Genomic DNA, 19,618 nt, shown 5'->3' with positions numbered 1-19,618 from the left:
TTTACAAATTTTCTTTTGCTGTATGCATGTTTATAGAAAAACTATAATTTTACCCTTTTCTTATAGTTACAAGAATTTTCCAGGTAATTTGCTTACAACTGATGATGGAATAACTAACTAATTGATGGTTACCCACATTACTCCACTATCTTTTGAACTCACAACATTCCACTTTTTTTTTTATTCCAAACTTGTCTCCTAGTGATCTTTTCTATCTAGAACTTCAATGACATCAAAGGATTTATTTAAAATTAAGGGGACAGATGTCTTTAGATCCCTTTATACAAGTTATCCATGCCAACTGATTTATTCAGGCTTCATCCTACTGTATGCCACCACACCGTTGTTCAGTTAGTTAACAGTTCTCTAGTACATCATCCAGTTTTCTCACAAATTTGACAGGATGTTTACCTGTCTTGCAGTATTTGAAGATGAGCTGTCCACTGTGATTCTTTGTAATAATGTACACGTGGAACAAATCAAGCTCAGAAGTGTGTATCAATGTTACACGGACTGAGGAATAAACAATGGCATATCTTCCATTGTCACTCAGACTGGAATCCACATTGGTGAAAACAAAAAAGTTCAGGCTGTTAAAGCTGTATTAGTACCATCTCGAAAAATAAAAAAAATCAGTAGTTCATGATCACAGACACTACAGGCTGCCTGATCAAGCAGAGCCTGCTCATAAAGCCGGCTTCTTCCAGCTACAGGACTATCATGGAGGTCCCTGGTGACTGGAAAAAAGACAATGCTACACTCATTATTAAGAAGGGTAAGAAGGATGGCACAGAGAACTATTGACCTGTCAGCCTCACCTCTATGTCAGGAAAGATCATGGAGCAGATCCTCCTGGAAGCTATGCTGAGGCACATGGAAGAGAAAGGTAATATAAGACAACCAGCATGGCTTCACTTAGGGCAACTCCCAACTGATCAATCTAGTGGCCTTCTATGATGGTGTAACTGCATCAGAGGACATTAGTTAGAAGAGTCTGTTACTACAGGACAAGTGGAAATGATTTCAAAGTAAAAGAAGGGAGATTTAGATTGGATATAAGGAAGAAGGTTTTTTTTTACAGTAAGGATAGTAAAGCACTGGAACAGGTTGCCCAGAGAGGTGGTGGGTGCCCCATCCCTGGAGACTTTCAAGGTCAGGTTGGACAGGGCTCTGAGCAACCTGATTGAGCTGTAGGGTGTCCTTGTTCATTGCAGGACAGTTGGACTTAGTGATCTTTAACGGTCCCTTCCAACTCAAATAATTCTATGATGATTCTGTGATACATATCAGCCTAATAACGTCTCAATACTTTTAGTTCTATTGACATGCTGGGCAATAGATCTCCCCTTTCATTTTTCTACCTTTTCTAAATTTTTCCTTAACGTACTTTGTACACTGGAATGTCCCAGAAGTTTATCTTAATTGTTAGATATTCCCCTTTTATTTGCTATTTTTTTCATAAATTGACATACTTTTTTTTTTTTTTTCATATTATTTGCATTCATTGTGAAAAAGTGTGTAATTTTATTTTTTCAGGTTTATAAGAAATCATCATTTCACATAATCTTTTCTCTAAGAGTTCTAGCCAACTTTCGTTCTAGATTTTCCATCTAAATTTTTCGTCACAATCAATTTCACATAAAAGTTTCTCCATTAGAGAAGTAGTCCCTAAAAAGGACCAAGTATATTGGTTGGCACCCTACTCCATTTGCGGAGAATGAAAGCAATCAGGTCATTATCACTAGTCACTAGGCAACCACCAACTCTGAGTCCAGTATTCAATTCACCTTACCTACCACAATGAGATTCAAACAGAGCTACTTCATTCTGGGTTCCATATCTTTCATACTAGAAAGCCATAAATAATTCTCACAAAGAATGTAAACATTTTTACCACTGAGTGCCTGAAATTTCCAACTCTTGTTTCTTACATTCAAACCCCACCTAACCATCTTTTTCTTTTAACCTATGTAAAAGACAGATAATTAAACACTTACCACAACCTTAATGCTACTCCTATGACCAAACAAACAGGTTTAGAATGGATAGGTGTTACATTTATAAGCAGTGTTTCATACTTTTATGCAGCCAGAGCACTGCATAGTGGCTTTCACATGGGTAGCAATCAGATTTTCCTATCAATAAGAAAAATGCCTGCAAGATAAGGAGGAATAAACTATAGAGCTCTCAAGGTTTCTCCAGCACAAGAACAGAAGATCTCTGTGAAGCAGGACAGCCAGATCTGGAGACCCCTTTCATGGTAAACAATAACGCCAAATGATCCCTGTTATGCTCTATTTGCTATGCCATCTGATCTTTTCATGTCTGACAGTTAAAAACAGTGTACTGGACCAAAAACAGTGAAGATCAAAGTGATTTTTATTTCCTCACCTCAGTGAATGGTTTCTCTAAGAGAGAGGAGTGCATAATAACTCAGAAGGGAAGGCCGCTCTCAGAGGAAAGCCTGTGTGGTTTAACAGGGGAAGGCTTGTACTATCTTGCTTCTACTCAGAAGACAATATTCAGCTTAAAAAACAAGAGAGTGACAACAGATAATGTTATCTAATAAGAAGATTCAGAACTGAAACATTTATCTCTTCAAAATATATACTTATCTAGCATAAAAATAACTAGATAAAATTATTTAAATAAAATGAAGATAATCTCATGACATTTACCATACTTTCCAATTATTATTATTGCTTATTTTCTTTCTCAGAAAATTCAAAGCACCGAATTCAATCCCAAGTTCCACAGTATGTTAAAACATCAAGATCTTTTTCAACCTATTTTTTTTTTTTTTTGGTACTTTGTTTGCATTGATAACTGACTCTGAATAATATGCAAATTTGAAGTCTTTATGCAGCCTGACAGTCAGTCACTACTTTTACTAAGGTCTTTTTCACTGCTTAGTGAATCTCATTCACCTCATCATCCCTCATGACAGACGATAAGCAACATAATTTTATATACGTAAAATAATTTTTTGGCTTAAAAAAAATAACATTTACAACACACTAACTTATAGCTTGAAATTGCAGATAACCCCTTAGTTGTTTTTTTTCAGTCAAAGAAAAAAGATGCCTAAACTTGCCTTATGTGCTCTAGCTTCCATGTCATATAATTTAGCAGGAAATATACTCATGGCCTAACACAAATGCTTGCATCTCCAAAGACAAAAATACACCAGTTTAACAAACAAAAAAAAGCATGAAAATAATCATGGCAAATTTACAGGAGGAGCATTCAGAGAATTAGATACAGACTACTGAGTTTAATTGCTGCTTCAAAAAAAACAGTAATGAAAAGTGTCAGGTACCCTGTTCAAACATCAAGAGCTAGGAGCCCACTTTTTACAGTGATGGTGATTCTGATCTAGTACTGGTGTCCCAAAACAAGAAAAACAATATACAAGGTATGACTTCACATCAGCCACAGATATTCCACACATCACAGAACACAACAGTATATTTGCAGACAATTATATTTCAAAATTTGAAGGTCCGATGTTGAAAAAGTATTATGGGGCCTGCTTTGTATGAGGCCATCAGAATACACTGGAGGACTTCAAGTGACACGTCATGTTACTGGCTGAACACATTGTACACCCTATAAAAATACTTTCATTGCCAGATCAGAACTTTCAGAAAAGTCTTTTTGCAAAAAAAAAAAAAAAAAAATTGCTTAAGAACTAATTCACTTTTCTCTTCAGAATATTTCCCTTAAATACAGAGATTCAAAAACTTCAGAGTGCTGGGAAACAAAGGGAAATTGTGCTGTTATTCATAGCTTGTTGTACGTAGTATGCAAAGAATAACCATATTATTCCTCCTGACTCTAAATAACTTTTTGCTCAACTTCTGCCATAAAAGAATAATTTCCTAATCTTTAAGAGCTGTAATCTTTAAACTCACCTGCTGCAAGTTGTGTATGTATTTGTTTACGAGGACTAATACTTCCTAGATACAGAAAGCCTTAGACAATGCACCAAAAAAATTGACTGAAGTCTGCTGATGGAAGATTTATCCATTTTTAGCAAATGTCAAATCATTGGCTATTGCTTTTAAGATTAATAAAAGATATAATGGTTTCTAGATAGCCTCTAAATAAAGATTACTATGAATGGAGAAATGATTTACCAATAGTCACCACAATGATATTTCTTTAAAGGTTACAATCATAAGTTATTTAGCTGAAACACTGCTGAGAATGCCTGGTCATTTCTTGAATAATGCATAATGTTCATTGTAGATCTGATCTGTATTATAACAATAGATATTTCTAAAATAATGGAGAAAACTATCTCTTACTTTCCAATTGCTCAAGATATTTCCATGAAGTAATTGACTCTGAAAATATTATATGGAGTCACCTTAGAGTTCATTTGCAAGCAAAACTCATAGCGATCACTACACAATAGGCATAAGAGAACAAACTCATCATCTTTCATAGGCTTTTCAGGAAAGCTGTGACAAATACAGGGCAGAGTAAAGGACCTTTATGAAATCCTAAATTAAAAGGAATAAATTGGTGTACAGTACTGGGGAACAAATTTTAAACTAAGCTTTGAAATTTAATTATTAACACAAGCAGACCATCACATTGGGTAGGGATGGGGGAAGAGGAAGTGAGGGAGAGAGTGAAAAAAAAAGCAGTTCCGTACACCCTATACCATTCATATAATTTTTGAAATATCTTTGAGTCTATTCAGGAGATTGCTTGGGCATGAACAAAGTATAATGTCTAATGTTTTATTGTAGGAATATCAACTATACTCCATACAAAGCTGCTAACTATTTATATGAGCTTGTTTATCCTTATGAATTTCCTCAAGGGCAGCAAAAGTGACCTTAATAAATGAAAATGAATTTCTTTTGATGTTATTTCATGAATGTTTGATCAGAATGTGTTAACAGGACTTCACATAAGGAGAACTGGTGAAGCAATAAAATATACTTCTACTATACAGTTAATCCCGCTTATAGTGAATTCATATACAAAGAAACACCATCTATTAGTAATAATTATTTTTTCAATATTCTGGAAAAAAAAAAAAAAAATCAATCCTATTTAGTATAAAGAAACCCTACTCAACATACAGAGAGATCTGCAGAGACCACTTTCTACAACACAGGACATCTAGTAGAAACTTAGCTACAGGAATTTTGGGAGGAATTATGTATTTCAATAGATAGATTACAGAACCTAGAGCAAGTTCACTTTATATCCAGCTTGAAACTATTGTTTAATTACCGGAGGGCTCATCCTGAGAAAGTGGTGAACATTTTCATACTATATAAGAAGGCTGATGAACCATGTTATACTCATGCTCTGGATGATGCAGTTATCCTTTTTTTTTCTTCACTAAAATTCACTTCACATGGCATTGCAGATAATATAAATGAAATAAACGAAGTGATGCAAATATATCCAACTAATAAATCATCAGTCCCAAAGTCCTTCAGTTGCTGCCCTTCATGTCTATCCACTGAAAATTATAACTTTGCTTAACTAATCTTTCTTCTTTTAAATGAAAGAGCAACTAAAAGCTCCTTTCACTGGCAGCACCAATAACCCTTTGCGGGCATTTCTGGTTTAATAAACTGCTAGTTTATAGTACTTATCAAACAGCAAGATCAGACTCTTCTTCATAAATAGCATAAGTAAAAAAATTACACAAAAATGTTCAGTTTACACAAGTCACTGGAAACCCTAGTTAGGAACCATTAGGAATAATACACATATAACCTCTAAAATCAAAGTTCTGATTCTTCTAACACCAGACTCGTATGGTGATTTATGACCAAAACATTACTTTTGCTGCCCTACTACTTGTTTAAAGATGAAAAGAGGGTGTTCAGTATTGAAAACAGGCTATATGGGCTGAAGTGTTGAGCCTACAGGCTCAGAAGTCAAAATGAATTCTATACGCATTGCAAATTGATGAATAAAATCATGGTCTCTAACCTGAAGATTTAAAAATTTTGATGTTATGTTCATGAACTCGGAGATACAATTCTGCCTTTAAGCTTTAATTATGGAAATTAAGTGATTGTTTGAATCCTCACACCAAGAAATAACACCACTTTCCCCTCAAATGCATAAGAAAAACAACACAATCATTGCTAAATAACTTTGAACAGTTAAATGTATGTTACCCAAAAGACTTACTGTTGTATTATTTATATCAGTAGGTTTGTTGTTAAATAAAAATAAATAAAAGAGGTTTATTTCACCTTCACATGGTGTCTTTCTCATGCAGACCTCAGATTTCCACATTTGTATCCCTTTAAAGGATTTGATATGCAGGGAAAGAAGAAAGGATGATGGTAAAAATTTCAATTTAGAGGTTACTAAAGGCTGCCATAGTCGATACAAAACAATGTATTTAGGCCATACCTTTTACTGATGTATTAGGTGGAGGTCCTTCCATTCTCAAGTTCCATGGAGGATCGCCTTGATTAGCAAAGTCCCTCATTTTCAGATAGCTAATTGTAAGTCGAATGATGGATGCCTTGTCAAGCTGGCTGGTAATGGCTGCAGGCAGCGGCAACAACTTTGCCAACTCATAGAATTCAAAATTCTCCTTTCCCCGGCGAGAGCGAGCAGCATCTCGGGACTTTTCCTTCCTCAAAGCTTGTAAACTGAAGAAAATAAACAAAGTAGGACATTCATCAATATTAGTGTTATGTCACATGTAATGAACTTGCTTTTTCATTGCTGATTTTCAGCGTACATTATGACATTTTAAAAATGTTGTGAATGGATGCTCAGACTACAGGATACATTTAATGGTACTTCAATCTTTGAATAATTAAAACTAATGATAGTGTTTTATTTTTAGTTGTAGACATGTTACATAACTACTCTTAACTCATTTCATCCACTCTCTAATTAGCCTGTCCTTTATTTTTCTGCTGCCAGCCAGAAGAAAGGATTCCTAAGAACATGGGCTTTATCTATACAGATGCCACTGCTTCTTCTGACTCACTGAAAACTCATCTTTGTCCAAATTTGTACCAAATTCTGACTCCCATGGGAAAGGAGGTTAGATTCAGATGTCTGAAGTGTGTGCTATCACTGACAGGAGTTGCTGTAGCGGCAGTCAATATGACCAGACAGGCTATAAACTTCTGTGGCTCAGAACTGCTTTAAAGTCTGGTGTAATACTGCAAACCTACTGAGATTTCAAGAAGTTAATCTTTGTGACTTGTTTAGCTGGCCTTGCTGTGGAAACAATAACCATTGTCAGAGATTCAAGAAAGCAGTTAATGGAGTTACGCGCTTCATTTTTCCAATTTTAATTCAACGTCACATAAGACAGACTCCTACGCAGCTTTTTGGATTAGAGAGACCCTTCTACTTTATGCAAAACAGGTGGATATGCAAAGATGCTCATTTACTCCAGCTTTACTAATATATTGCTTGCTACCACCCATATGCCAGGCCTAAAATTAACTCAGATTTTACTCCTGTGCTACTTAATTTGTGTACAACTGCTGAACACACAAAGAGAAGACGCTGGGTCATCAAGGCTGTTGTCTTACCCTGATTTTTTCCTAAAAGTTAAGAAAACTCAAGTTTCAGTTTCTTTCTTTCTTTGTTAATATCTGACATAATTGCTTTGCAAGAGAAAATGGATTCACACTGTTCGTTGTGTGGTTTGAAGCAAATGACGAAACGCACAGTAAGCTTACCAGAAGATTAAGAATCAATGTACAAACAATAAAAAGAACAGGTATGATTTTTTTCCCCCTCTCTATGTAAGGGTTTTTTGGGAGACAAAGTAAAGTTTTCAGCTTAGGACACAAGTCTCAACTGTACATCTTATCCACATCTTGGTAAATAGAGGTTGGTGCTGATGTTTGTGTCTACCAGTCAGTTCTAGATCCTCAAAAAGGATATATCTTTACTTTGTTTTTGTTTGATTACTTATTAATTGCATGCAATTACAGTCAAAATTCCATTAAATACCCATTGGTTTAAGAAACCAATTTGAATACATCTAGTGTGTAATGAAACAGCAAATACTTCTCTCAAGGTTCTATAACTCTCACTGAAACGTTGGTTTTCATTACTGAATAGTCTACAAAATCACTACAGCTTATGAAGTAGGTTAGACAAGTAAATTTAAAACTATGATTCTGAGACTCCTATTCACCTATCTTTCTAATTTGGGGGTGACTTAAACTACGGAAGAGATTATCTTGTTTTAATATTCTTACCTATGTACATTTTTGCGGCTATCTCTACCTAAGATACTCCTCAGAATTGAAAGGGCAGATCACCAGTGCATCACACTGCCCTGAGAATGATTAAAAACTTACATTTTGTACACAATTATATACAACTAGCAATTATATTTTAAAAGACAACTAAGGAATACAGGTAGTGAATGATCAGAACACCAGTGAGAAATGCCATCTATTTAGCCATAGATAAAGATACAATGTCCTATTGAATTCCATACTAAAAAACCTACTTGTCTTTATGAGCTGTATCTGAACAGCTCGCAGCTAGATTGAAATTTACAAGCTATATTCTAAGTGACAAACAAGACTTTTGAAATTGAAAGGTATTAGGAATTGAAAAGTGATAGAATATTCTTTAGCAACACCTAAAAGTGAAAGCACAGTTTACAAATCCTGTACAATGTTCAGAAGATTGCTAAAATTGAATAACGTATTACAACATAGGCTTATATAATGCATTACTGGATTGTTAAGTTTTGCAATACAGTCAGTTCAGTGGAAAAGCAAGGCTCTCTATTAAGTAAACAGGTGGCTTTCAGAGCCATCTAAGTGTATTTAAACTTCTGGAATAAAAAAAAAATCCCAGCGTACAAGTGATGGGAAGTTAATAAACGTGTGAAAGCAACTCTAAAGAAGTGGTAATATCAGTAAACATGACTTTCCCCCCAGCCATACTGTATACTGCTCTTTGTGAAAATACTAACAAAGTTAGTCAAGTCTAGGAGTTTGTAAATCTTGGCATCAGTGCATTTTGGTAAGTTTAGAAATGACGTCTGGCAAAAAGCGCATATAAGTCTCAATTTCTCTACCTACCATGCAGTTCTACCAATAGACAAACTCGACACTGTGGTAGTAGGATTGGACACCAAAATTACACTGATACAATGGATCTTTAATTTAGGAACAGCAATTTCCACAGCAGAATGCAGGAATTCATTAGATATGCCCTGAATATCTCTGGCACCTGTGATTCTGATAGGCAACATCAGCTTCATCATTGGACGCTCTTAACAGAGGAAAGTGCTGGCACTGACCATCCTAATAATGTATTATAAGAGGTGTGAAGCTCACAGCAGAAAGCTGTAGTGCTGACACCATACGTTGGGCACTTGTCATATGACATTAACATTAGAGGTAGTTCTTGGTAACAAATGAACTTGCTGGAAAACCAGACTGCAAATACTTAGAAATTCCTACTAATGAAAAGAATTGAAGTGTGAGAAACTGTACCCATGTTTACTATGTTGATTCCACATTCAGAAAGCACCTAGAAATCAAATACTGTATGTGTCTTACATGAGGATTAGTTCTTAGATGAAGTCTCCCAACAGACAAGCAAATCTACATATGCTGTCTATGCTACCAACAAGGAAATAACGAAGTGTGAAATACACCCAAGGGACATAAAGATTGCTCCCTCCTTGCTGCCTGTGGAGAAGGGGAAAGAGCTCAGATAATTGGATCAGAGTACATCCCTGTTTAATATCAAAGAATGATGTCATGATACAATGGTAAAACTTCATGCATTCCCCTAAGAACATACTTCTAAAGCAATTTTAATACAGAGTCCACTAAAGAAGACAAAGAGGTTTTCAGCTGCTAGCTCTTGATAATTCTGAGATGCAATAGCATATAAACAGAATATTTAATGACTAGAAAACTATTGCTACTTTAGATAGGAAGTTTCTAAAATATATATCATTTTTCCTTCTAGGGCCTTTTCAGATGGACTGATATAAAGCAGGTCTGCTTTTACAGTTGAAAGGGTACGATAAATAGCATCGTATAATTTTAAAACGGTGTACACAACATTTCAAAAGTAAATTTTCTATTGAAGACACAGCAGATGCAGAAGACATGATAATATGCTGTTGCATAAAAGTTTTATTGGTACTCATAACTCACTTGTGATTTCATTGTGCTTGTGGTCATTCTGAGCTTAACCTGCTTCATATTTTATTCCACATCATTTTATATATTTTATATTCATAAGCATATAAATGCATCCATGTCTATGTTCACCCCTCCCCCAATCTCCACGTCTGACAGATCATCATCTGTCAGTTTAAAGATGGGACAAGCACAGCTCCTAATTTTTGCAGGATATAATGGCAATCAAACATATTACAGCATATCAGCAGATGCAATGACCTACATTAGTAAGGATTTTTTAACATATCAATACCTCACCTGTGTGTCTCAGTTTGGGTGGTAAAAATCAGTGAAATAATTTAATGTCGTGAGTTTGCATTTTGAATGAAAACAGGGGAATGGCTGTGGTTACAAATAAGTATTTTTATCTACAATTTCAGAATGCAGCTCGGAAGCAGACACATAGAAGGCTACCCAGTTTTAGAAAAGGAGTTCACATTTACAACTCATTCATACTCTTTAAGCTCAACGTAGGTAACTGGGGTGTGATCATCCCTCTGCATTCAGCTCTGGTGAGGCTGCACCTCAAGTACTGTGTTCAGTTTTGGGCCCCACAATAACAAGAAAAACATTGAGGCCCTGGAATGCATACATAAAAGGGCAACAAAGCTGGTGAGGAGTCTGGAACACACATCTTATGGGGAGGAGCTGAGAGAGCTGAGATTGCTTAGTCTGAAGAAGAGGAGGCTCAGGATAGGCCTTATCACTCTCTTCAACTACCTGAAAAAAGTTTGTGGCGAGGTGGGTGTCAGCCTCTTCTCCCATGCAACTAGTAATAGGACTAGAGGGAATGGCATCCCGTTGCATAAGGAGAGGTTCAGGCTAGATGTTATGGATAATTTCTCTGAAAAGGTGGTCAGGCACTGGAATGGGCTTTCCAAGGAGATGACTGAATCACCATTCTGGATGCTCTGGGGGTGTTCAAGAAATGTTTGGATGTTGTACTAAGGAACATGGTTTGGTGGGGAAATATTGGTGATAGGTGGACATCAGGACTGTATGATCTTGGAAATCATCTCCAAAGTACGTGATTTTATGATTCTATTTCTTTAAGTGCAACACAGACAACTGGGGTTCCCTGAAGATACTGGTTCCTCCCCAGTTCAGCCCCATATACCAGAAGCAGTGAAGTTTTACAGTGCTTCCACTGCACTGGTCATAAATAGAGATCGAAGTGGGTGCAAAAGCTATAAAACGAGGTTTGAGGGACAGACAGGCTACTGAGATCCAGCTAGAATGGTTAACGCCAACAGACAGCGTGCCAGTAGTGTTCCATCACCGCTTTTGCTCATTTTTATTAGTTACAAGCAGAAAGGTATGGCACAATGAATAGGCAATTACCAGAGTTCTTTTGTGTTTCTAGATTTCTACCGAAATCCTCCTTGACTTCAGGAGAAGCTTTACTACAAGGGCAACAGTATACTGAAATGGAGCACTTCTTGTAGTACTAAACAATATCATACTTGTTAATTCAGCTGTTATCAACCACTAGTGAATTTCTTAAGCCTCTAACAACAATGTGGATTAGTAGCAGAAAAAATAGATACTGTACAACAATAATACTTAACAATATCTAATAATGTTTATAACAAGCTTTATAGAAAATGAAGCAATATGTGCATGTGTGTGTATTTTTATATTAGTACACTTTTTTAAATAAAAGGATCAAAAGGTCCTCTATAAGCGTTCTGTAACTCTCCGAAGACCTTTTCAGAAGCCTTTTATACTCATTTCACAGAAAAGAAATCAAATCTATGGAAAGGATGTGCAACATTAGATTGCACAATGTATCTGTTAAAAAAAAAAAAAAGGACTGGAACCAGCTTCATCTCCATACCCCATTGGACTTTTAGTTGTGTGTCCTGTGTACAATGTTTTCCAAACTAAAAATAATAAAAGAATGCTTACTTGGTCAAGTTTATCTGTAATGTAACAAAAGGAAATAAATTTATCTGCTCTGGAGTCTATAGGTATGAATTTTTGTAATTCTATGAAGTACACTAAAAACATCCTCACTGTTCTTTTCTCTGCGTAAATGACATGGCATGTTATGGACATACTTTGGACATTTTAACAAATACAAATTTTTTACAATTTTTTTTTTTTTTTTAAGTTACATCTTTTCTCTCTTTATAAAGGATACTTGCTACTCATAGTGGCCAAGTATGGTACTTTGACTAATAAGAATGTTTATACATTCTGATCTGTTACAGAAATGATCTTTATCAACTGTTCCTTCACTTAGACACATTCTTGGTAAATAAACGTCTTTTCTTGGGTTTCAAGCTGACCAGTGCAAACAATGATGGCAGCTGACCCCATTTATAGTAACAGCCACATAGAAGTCTGACTCTTACTGCTGGGGAATTCATTCAGATGGGGTCTAAGTACAAATACAGGCATCCACCAGGCCAAGTTCTGGCCTAAGAAAAAAACAACAAAAACCCATCTGTTTTCATTTCACTGGTATGGTAGGATAATTACACAGAATTAGAAGTTCAATGAATGGAATATCATTGATATTAAAATGACAACATTTTTTCAGTATAACAGCTACAAATGAGTACAAAAGAATGAAAAAAGCTAATGTGAACAAGAGAAGAAATAATCCTCATCAATTTCATCAGATCAAATCTATTAATTCTCAAAAAATTCTCAAAAAATGATACTGAAAATGTTTATATGTTTACTCCTAACTTCTACACAGTTTTTGCTATTAGTTTGGATTTTACTCTTCTGAGACAACTTTTTTTAAAACTTGATTTTTTTCTCTTCCTTTCTTTGCTTTTCTCTTTTTTTCCCACTGTCCTATTCAGACTTCCCTTTCTCACAGTTTTTTTCTGAACTCAACAGTACAAGAACTTCAAGACTTATAAAAAACAGTTACACTGTTTAAAAGAGAAGAGTGCTGTTGTGAGGGCAAAACCTCCAAAAAAGAGAAAAGGAGGAGAATCAAAGCCACATTAAATTTTACCTTCTTCTTTCTGTTTTTTAAAGTACATCTGAGAAGTCAGACAGGCAGATTTTTATGGATTTTTCCACTTGTTTGCTTAGGAGATCTGAACATTGCTCAGTCTCACTATTTATCAATTAATCTAGCATGCAGCCTCAAAGGAAAAAGGTAGACCTGTATTAAAAATTCATCCATCAAAAATTCATCAAAGGCTTCAGCATTTTAACTCATGAACCTTTGAACACCTGCATACTTGTCAGATCTGTGGTCATAGTTAACTGGAATCTATAGTTACTACAGTAGCTATACTTGCTCTGACATGAGCTGCATGGGGAGACTTTCAGGTGAAAGTGCAGTATATAATCTAGTGAGTCACGCTGCTTTCTCAAACTGCTCTTTTCAACAGATAGGGGATATCTGGCATCTGACTAAGTTCAAAGTCAGTGGACTCAGTCAAAGTCAGGACTCTGCATGAACAAACACTTTGCGGGGCATTCGTTTTTGTACGTATCATGAACATTGTGATTCTTATAGGGCAAAACATTTGCCAAAAATGTAAACAAAACCATTATCTGACATTAATATAAATGGCATAGTCCACAAAAAGGAGTCATTTAATGCTTTCCAAGAAAAATTAATGATTTCAGGAGACTTTCTTTAATGTATGAATAAAGCTGTATAGCATACACTGGAAGTTAAAGCTGGAACCTTCAAGTTCAAGGTAAAAATTCTGCTGCTTAACTAATGCACTGCTCATAGCTGTCATCATTAATTTATGTTAGCCTCTGTAAACATCAAGAGTATAATAGGCCAATTTCACAACTAAATATAGATGCACATTTTGCCCTTATATAAATGGCAGATTGCTGCTGTAGATCATCACTGCAGCAACACGTCAGTAAAGATGCACTGTTTGATGGTCTGATGCTCACACAATATATAAAACCAGTTGTAATGGTTGTTTGGAAGCAAAGTGTAACACAGCAGCAAAATTTCATTTGTTCCACAAACTCAGGATATATTAAGCTTGGCTGACAAAGTCTGTTTGATGTGCTAAATCAGTTTGACCTTCATTTTTTGCTTTATATTTCTCATTTAACACATGAAATGACCATTATTTTTTCAATATATAGGAAAATATCACAGAACTAGTTTCTATTAAAAAGCTTCTTTTCCTTGTCAGTAGTAAAAAACAAAACAAAAATACATTTTCCAAACATGCTTTTAAGAAATTGCTCTAATAATAATATGCAACTTATTAAGAATAATATCTATATTAACACTAGCTTTTTAAAATATCAATTAAAAATTAGGGTTGCATTGGAGGAATTATGGTTTCTAAAATAGGTTCAATATGAAAAATTGATTCAAATGTCTTTTTTTTTTTTTTTTTTTTTTTTGGTAGGGAAAGGTTTATGTATGTTTGAACTAATCACTAAATTGAATATTTTACCTCCATCACCATATTTTTTTACATTTAAATTTCAAGATATACTTCCAGAGCAAGCCATTAGAATGCAATTGGAAGAATCTGGCAGCTTTTTAAGGATTACAAACTAACCATCCCTCTCAATCTTCTAAAACTAACTTACACTTTGATATAGCAACAATTAAGTGAGCTCTGACACACCAGTTAAAACTCAAACTCCACAGCCACAATACTTTGATCTAATTTTTTTCCTTGTGTTGAACTAAGCAATTGCCAGCATCATGAGAACAGAAACTGCAGTTTTATCAAGCAATTTTGCAGTGCCCAGTAAATAGCACTTTACCTTGGAGCAACTTGTACATTTCACACCTTAAATTTCTATTTACCAAACCAGCTAATCACTTCACAATTGAACTTCTCAGAACAAAAAATTATCAATTAAAGTGGTTGAAACTCCTGCAAATTATCAGTTAGGAATGAAGTAATTGCTTTCATCAGGGCAGAAAAGCCCGCCAGAACAGAAATGTCACTTCAGATTAGTGTTCTCACTCCTGAAGCTATGGATGACACAGCTGATATAAGACTAAATGCCAAGACCAATCAATTGCTTTTGTGGCTCTGTTCTGAGCTGCTGTAAAAGGGGCCATTTTCTAGGATCTACTCTTCATTATAGTAAATGCTATCTCCTTGGTAACATAATTCCATTTCTCATAAATTCCGTCTGAGAGCATTGTCCTAACAATAGATGTTTGTGGAAAAGAATGCTGTTGGTTTAATGCAAAGAAATTAAGTGTGAACGGCTGTCAAAGTACTATAGTTTGCTTGTTCTTAAACAGAAATTGAAGTCTTTACACTAGAAAAAAAAAAAGCAGAAAATACTTTGGCGGAAATGAATGTTCTGAACAAGTGTAATATATTGCATTTGGAAGTGCTGTGCTTCTGATTGAGAGCACAGACTTTTTTTTGTACACATATATTCTGTCTATAGTGGGCACAGTAGTCTCTAGCAGAGATTTCTCTGTTTAAGAGAAGTAGATAAATACTCCACTTATTTCACAGCAGTGCAGTTAGGAAACGTGAAACTGCTGAAGAAAACATGGTCTCATTATCATATGACATGCTATTTGTTAGAAGGCTCATCTGTGTGTATAAGCTGCCTTTGAACTGAGTCCTTACTGGAAATATCTATATTTCAATTTGTATTGTTCAGCTTCCTAAAATACTAAGGATCTGAGTTATGGTCTCCAATTAAAAGGATATCTGAGAAGCTAATTTGGTGGAACAGCAGCAATTTCCTGCATTGCTCTCCTCATGACTGAAGTTCAGAAACAAATTCAAGATTACAGATTTTCATTCAAAACAGGATGAAAAGTATTCTTCCCTCAATGAGCATAAGCAATTCCAATTAACAACAACAAGAGTTATTTGACAGGAGAATATATTACCAAATACGCAAAGAAGTAATTAATTCAGCATCAAGATGAAAAGTGCAATTTTACTATAGCATTTCAATAGGTAACCAAAGAAAGATCACAGGTACTCTCTCACCAGGATTATGAATGTAGGCCTGAATGCTGGCAACCTCACAAATATATGAAAAACAGCATCGATTATGGGATGTGGGGAAAGCAACAGGACAAAAGAGACAATATTGCATAGCACCCCCACCTGCTAGAAGAAAAAGTAGTACTTTTAATTGCAAATCTAGATAGCTTTAGCCCAGATGCTCCAGATGTGCTCTCATACCCCATATTAAACTTTATATAACATACTGCAATTTAAATATGAGCTTTGCAAACTGCAGTAAGCAGAAGTTACTACATAAATAAACCACCCTATGAAATGAATAAACAGAATCCAAATGTCTGGTTTTAATCCCTTAGTATGATCTTTTAGAAGTGCTCCAGATCAGAAGATTTTGATTCTGGTTCTGAAAGTAATATTTTAAAGAATGAGTAAACATCTGTTATTTTCCTCACCTACGTCAGAACTATTGCATTCTTTTTCCCTGAAATGTTCATATCAGCCTGTGGACAATATTTTCCAAAACATTAGGCTGAACGAGTCTCTGGGCAGCATGATCTACCTATAGACATCCCCGTTAATTCCATGGAAGTTGTAGTACATGACCTTTAAGGGTCCTTTCCAACTCCAACAATTATATGATTCTATGATTATTTTACCTTTGGTAGCTCTGGCATAAACATCTGGCAAAGTGTTGTTGTTTGGCATAAACTGCATCTACGCTAGGCAGTTTGGCTATACCATGAAATTTTACTAATATAGAAAGGCATAAGAGCACAATGCTGCATTCAGACATCCCATGTTTGCTCTTTACAGATGACCTAAATAGGGATTTTGTTAGAGTTGGCTGTGCACTCTGTAACTACTTGCTCCAAGTTAGCCCCCAGAGCCAGGAAAAAAAGGCAAGAATACAAACCTTTCTTTTTCGCTGCTGTCACATAAATAATTTCTGTATGGTGTGATCTCAATTACTATAATATCAAGATCTATTCTTAAGAAAATAATATGCTTTATTTTCCTACCCACTCTTATAATTATCGCCCTCGTCATCTCACAATTCCCTCTTTGCCATCTGAACATTGTGCTTATACTGAAGATACACAAAGTGGTAGTTACAAATTAGAGTATTAACAAGAACTTTCATGAAGAATCTTTGGATGGAAAAGGATACACTGGCACTCCAATCCAGAGGAGCTATTGCATTTTGTAGACACGTTACTGAACAGTCTTAAAACTGACAACACTATAGCTCAAACACAATAGACTCAAGGATGATCTACATCACCAAAGTCACCGTTGACTTCTCTACATTTTTTGTTTCTATTTTTTATTTTTAACCTGGTACTCAAACTACCTAGCGAAAACATCCCTTCAGCCCCATTACAAAAAATGCAGCAACCACTCTGGGCTGCTGGGCAGATGCACCTATGTGTACTCAAAAATGAGAAGTACATGCAATACTTTGCCTTTGCAAACTCAGGAAGATCCTGATGCCTGTGCAATTCTCCAGAAGCTCATTTTCCTAGCAGCATAAGCTTCCCTCTCCAAGGTGCAGCATTAGCTGTTGAACCATCATTTCAGCACAGAATAAGTGAGCAGCAAGGCCTTTCACTTCCGCACTTCTGACATGAATCCTGAGCAGTTAAGAGTGAATTAACTTTGCTGCCTTGTGCTCTGCTGAAATTTTCACAAATAGATGCATCTTTCACACAAAACCAGTGAAATAACTTATATTACTTCCTGTATATTCCAGAGCAGCCTACAGTCTGTATGGAGTTCCCTTGAAAGGAAGGCATTCACTTTTTGCTTGCCCCTCTGGGAGAACTGGCAGCTCTATAACCACCCTATAACCACCTGAAAAGCATAAATTGGAGAAGGTTGGAATGGGATTCTGCCCCTCAATTTTTTGGACACTCACCTATTATTTCAAGTCAAAACTGAAGGCTGAGATATCATTAGTAGGGTTGGAGCAACGTATAAAGTTTTAAGAAAAAAAAAACAGGCAACTGTATAGGTTTGGATACAGAACGAAGTCTTGACTTAAGAAAAAAAAAATCTATAATTCTTCCATAAATCAGCATTAACATGCATTTTCCTAGGCTAGCTTCCCACATTCTACTTGCTTCTTGAAGCAAATATTTTATACTTATATCTCTTTATTTCCTATGGAATATGAAAGACATGCCAAATACAGCAGAATCTTACAATCAATTTAGCAAGAGGAAATAATTCTCCAAAATTTAAATAGAATGTCAAAGCAATCATATGGAAATGCTTGTATTTCAACTAGCACACAGCTGGCATTATAATTTACAGACTAGTAGGAAAAAAAAAAGGCTCATGAAGCAATGTTACAGTGTACAATACTCCTCAAGTCTCTCCTCAGCTCTAGGAATAAACTTCCACTTTTCATTAGTGGAAAAAAGCCAGTTAAAGAGGTTGGTGGAGTTCACAGATTCACTCTAAATGTTCAAGCCCTCAAATTTTTCTGGTGGTGTATGGAACATAAAAAAGTAAATCTAAAAAAACCCTCTGATAACCTATGTTGTTCTCTTTCTTCTATTCCACCTTCATTCATAATATATGTATAAATAGAAGAAAGTCTACGTAAGGGTTAAAGTGCTTAGTCCCCAAAGCAATCAACTTATATTTAATATTTTATAAAATAAACATGCTGCCTGCATCATCATGCTTCAGTGTATTATAGTAGCATTGTGCAAGTTGATGGAAAATCTTTCTACTTTCAGTCTGTTTCAGTCATCTTTAACAAATAACTTGACACTTTCTATACTAGTTCTTAGCTCATCATCACCAAAACGTATGCAGTTAATACAAATTCATCAAACCTTTTTTGTTTTTTAATTATATGACTGTGTGGAATTTAGGTGCACAACACCAAGACAAGTCATATGAATAAAATGATATTGCTATATTTTCAGCAGTTTCGATACAGGATAAAAATTAAATTTAGACTGTATGCAGAAGGAGGAACATCCTGCTCATTCCACTTATATATATTGGTACTGACCACATACATTATTGAGGTCATGTGCTTCCTAATGTGCCAAGAAGTTTATTGCCAGAGGTTATGTATTTAGCCCAGACCATGAGCTACCTCATACAGCAGTAGTGCTCTACTGGCTGTATGTGCCTTGTGCCTATTTTATTTAATTTTGGGGTATTCATAGGAGACCTAAGAAGGTAAGTTTTTGGAGATTGTATAGCCAAAGGAGGTAATGGAGAAACCAGTTTAATTAGCCAGAGTAATTCTCATACTACAAAATTTAATGATAAAAAAAAAAAACCCAAAATGCCAAATCATTTATTTAAAGGCACACACCATCAGTTATAATCCTAAATTGTAAAAAGCAACAAAAAAGCAAGCCTCAAAACATTAACAGTTACAAATAAATCTCATGTCATACAATAATGCTTACCTTCATCAGTAACATCCAACTGCAAGCAACAGTAGGAATGTCCTAAATCACACCGCACGTATAAAAGATTACAATTTCCAATGTTCTGAAA

At 35.4% G+C, this 19,618-nt stretch overlaps 1 protein-coding gene across 5 annotated transcripts in view; it reads right to left on the bottom strand.

Moving 5' to 3' along the window:
* The window catches only part of NPAS3 (neuronal PAS domain protein 3), a 596,956-nt gene that overhangs the window by 414,494 nt on the left and 162,844 nt on the right, over nt 1-19,618 (bottom strand). For 3 of the 5 annotated variants that reach the window (XM_090141311.1, XM_090141313.1, XM_090141315.1), the window contains one exon: nt 6,400-6,644. In XM_090141311.1, coding sequence (XP_089997437.1) covers nt 6,400-6,644 — 245 coding nt within the window. Of the gene's footprint in view, nt 1-6,236; nt 6,288-6,399; nt 6,645-19,618 lie in introns of all 5 variants that reach the window. The other 2 variants (XM_090141312.1, XM_090141314.1) reach the window with 1 other exon arrangement.

This window comes from Phasianus colchicus, chromosome 5 (genome assembly GCF_987193195.1).
Source record: "Phasianus colchicus chromosome 5, bPhaCol1.hap1.1, whole genome shotgun sequence".
Classification (NCBI taxonomy): Eukaryota; Metazoa; Chordata; class Aves; order Galliformes; family Phasianidae; genus Phasianus; species Phasianus colchicus.
The sequence above is the reverse complement of the archived record's forward strand: the minus strand, read 5'-3'. Positions and strand labels throughout refer to the sequence as shown.